The sequence below is a fragment of the Alexandromys fortis genome, unplaced genomic scaffold, assembly GCF_014885135.2.
Source record: "Alexandromys fortis isolate MF-2015 unplaced genomic scaffold, M_Fortis_MF-2015_v1.1 scaffold_560, whole genome shotgun sequence".
NCBI classification, from domain to species: Eukaryota; Metazoa; Chordata; class Mammalia; order Rodentia; family Cricetidae; genus Alexandromys; species Alexandromys fortis.
Genome location: NW_026068434.1, coordinates 6,004 through 8,607, shown reverse-complemented (window position 1 = coordinate 8,607; position 2,604 = coordinate 6,004). Strand labels below are relative to the sequence as shown.

The 2,604-nt window shown below is 45.4% G+C and overlaps 1 protein-coding gene across 1 annotated transcript in view; it reads left to right on the top strand.

Moving 5' to 3' along the window:
* The window catches only part of LOC126495693 (leukocyte-associated immunoglobulin-like receptor 2), an 8,124-nt gene extending 7,067 nt beyond the window's left edge, over positions 1-1,057 (top strand). Inside the window, exon 3 of the mRNA XM_050133293.1 lies at positions 16-1,057. Coding sequence (XP_049989250.1) covers positions 16-308 — 293 coding nt within the window. The 3' untranslated portion in view covers positions 309-1,057. The remainder of the gene's footprint in view (positions 1-15) is intronic.
* Positions 1,058-2,604: the final 1,547 nt, after the last annotated feature.

Genomic DNA, 2,604 nt, shown 5'->3' with positions numbered 1-2,604 from the left:
CCTGTGTCTCTCCAGGACCACCACCCCAGCCTTCCATCTGGGCAGTTCCAGGAGCTGTGGTTTCCAAAGGTAGTGATGTGACCATCTTCTGCAGGGTCCCTCCAGGATTGACCACTGTTCTTCTAGTCCGTTTTGTACCCAGTACTTTTTCGCATGATGGTACCCCACAGGGAGCCCAGGAGGTGTTTGAATTCAGTCTGAAGAATATAACACAAAGTAATGCTGGGGTTTACTACTGTGACTACCTTAGGGGAACTAACTGGTCACGAAGTAGTGACAGTCTGGAGCTGGTGGTGACAGGTGAGTAACTGCCTAAGAACACTGTCCTTCAGGCTCAGTCTCTGATCCAACCTAACTAACTACATATGCCCCATCCAAGGCCCTGCTCTGCATCTCTGCTCCAATATAGTGATCTCTTCCCTTCTCTCTTCTCTCCTTTCCTCATTTTCTTTTTAATTTCCATTTTTCTTGACAACTTGATTTTCCTGAAAACTTGATTTTCAGTTTTTTTGAGACAAGTTCTCACATATTTCAGACTGTCCTTGAACTTACTGTATAACCAAGCATAATCTTGAATTTATGATCTCTCTGCTTCTATTCTCCTAGTGCTGGTGTTGTTGACCTGATTTATGACACCATCCATATGCTGATAGACATAGAATATGGGGCACTGTGTATATTAGGTAAATTAGGCAAGAACTTGACCAACTAAGATTCAACCGAAGACCTTCTGCTTTGGTGTGTGATCCTCAGTCTGTCCTGACCATATTGCAGCCTCTCTTCTGAGTGGTGATCATATTGCCTAAGGGATGGAGTTAACAGGAACTGACAGGGGCTTTCTGTCTATGTAGAGCCGTTCTGTGGTGCTGGTTCATAAAAAATAATACAAACATGTTTTGTGATCCCTATAGATTAGCAGTAGATGAGTTTCCTCTTGTCTTCATCTTTCTTTTCTCTGGTCAGACTCTGAACTGTAGGCTCATTGTTAATCATGTTTTAAATAACAGAGTTGTCCTGGCTAGTTTTGTGACAACTTGACACAAGCTAGAATCATTAGAGAAGAAGGAACCTCAGTTGAGGAAATGCCTCCATGAGATCCAGCTGTAGGGATTTTCTCAAGTTGTGATCAATGGGGTGGGTGGTGCCATGGCTGGGCTGGTGATCCTGAGAGGACCCTGAACTTTCCATAGGGCAGGGAACCCTGACTGCTCTTAGGACTGGAGAGGGAGGCGGAGAGGAGTGGAGGGAGGGGGAGAGGGGCAGGAGGAGGGGGAGAGGGGAGGGAGGAGGGGGAGAGGGGAGGGAGGAGGGGGAGAGGGGAGGGAGGAGGGGGAGGGAAATGGGAGGCAGGAATTTTTTTTCTCAATAATAAAAATAACCCCTCAAAATAAAGAAAAAAAAAACAGGCTGAGCAAGCCAGGGGAAGTCAGTTAGCAGCACCTGTCCATGGCTTCTGCATCAGGTCGCACCTCTAGTGTCCTACTCTGCTTGTCTTCCTGTCCTGACTACCTTCAGTGATAAATAGCAATGCTGAAGTGTAAGCCAAAGAAACCCTTTCTTGCCCAACTTACTTTCTGGTCATGTTGTTTCATAGCAGCAATAAAAGCCCTAACTAAGAAAAGTTTTTTTTTTCTTTTTGAGACAAGGTCCCACTTGTTTCAAACTCTGACTGCCTTTGAAACTTCAGTATCAAGCAGGATGTTTTTTTATTTCATTTTATTCTATTTTATTTATTTATTTTGGCCTGGTCCCTTATTTATTTATTTAGTAACAAAAAGATTTAATTCGATGCTCTGCAGGAGAGACAGAGATGCTAATTGCCCACCTGAAGGTCAAGGTTAGTTTTTTCCCTAATAATATTTTTATTACTTTATAAAAAATACCATTCAAAATTTCCACTTCCTCCCTCCCACACCCCTCACACTCCCTCACTCCTTCTTTCCCTTCCTCCTCCAATCCTAAGAGAGGGCAGGTTTCCCTGCCCTGTGGGAAGTCCAAGGCCCTCCCCCTTCCATTCAGGCTTAGGGAGGTGCGTTTCCAAATAGAATAGGATCCCAAAAAACCAATACATGCATTAGAGACAAATCCCAGTGCTATTATCATTGGCTTTTCAGTCTGCCCCAATTGTCAGCCACATTCAGAGGGTCCAGTTTGATCCCATGCTCGTTCAGTCTCATTCCAGCTGGATTTGGTGAGCTCTCATTAGATCAGGCACACTGTCTTAATGGGTGGACCAACCCCACATGGTTCTGACTTCTTTGCTCATATTCTCCCTCCTTCTGCTCTTCAACTGGACCTTGGGAGCTCAGTCCAGTGCTCTGATGTGGGTCTCTGTCTCCATCTCTATCTGTCACCAGAGGAAGGTTCTATGGTAATATTCAAGATAGTCCTTAGCTTGACTACAGGACAAGGCCATTTCAGGCACCCTCTCCTCCACTGCCCAGGCTCCTAGCTGGGGAAATCCCCATGAACACCTGGGAGCCCCTCTAGAGTTAAGCCTCTTGCCAACACCACAATGCCCCCCTTAATTAAGATATCTTCTTCCCTGCTCCCATTCTTCCTCCATCTTAATCATTCCACTTCCCCAAGCTCTCCCCAACCTTT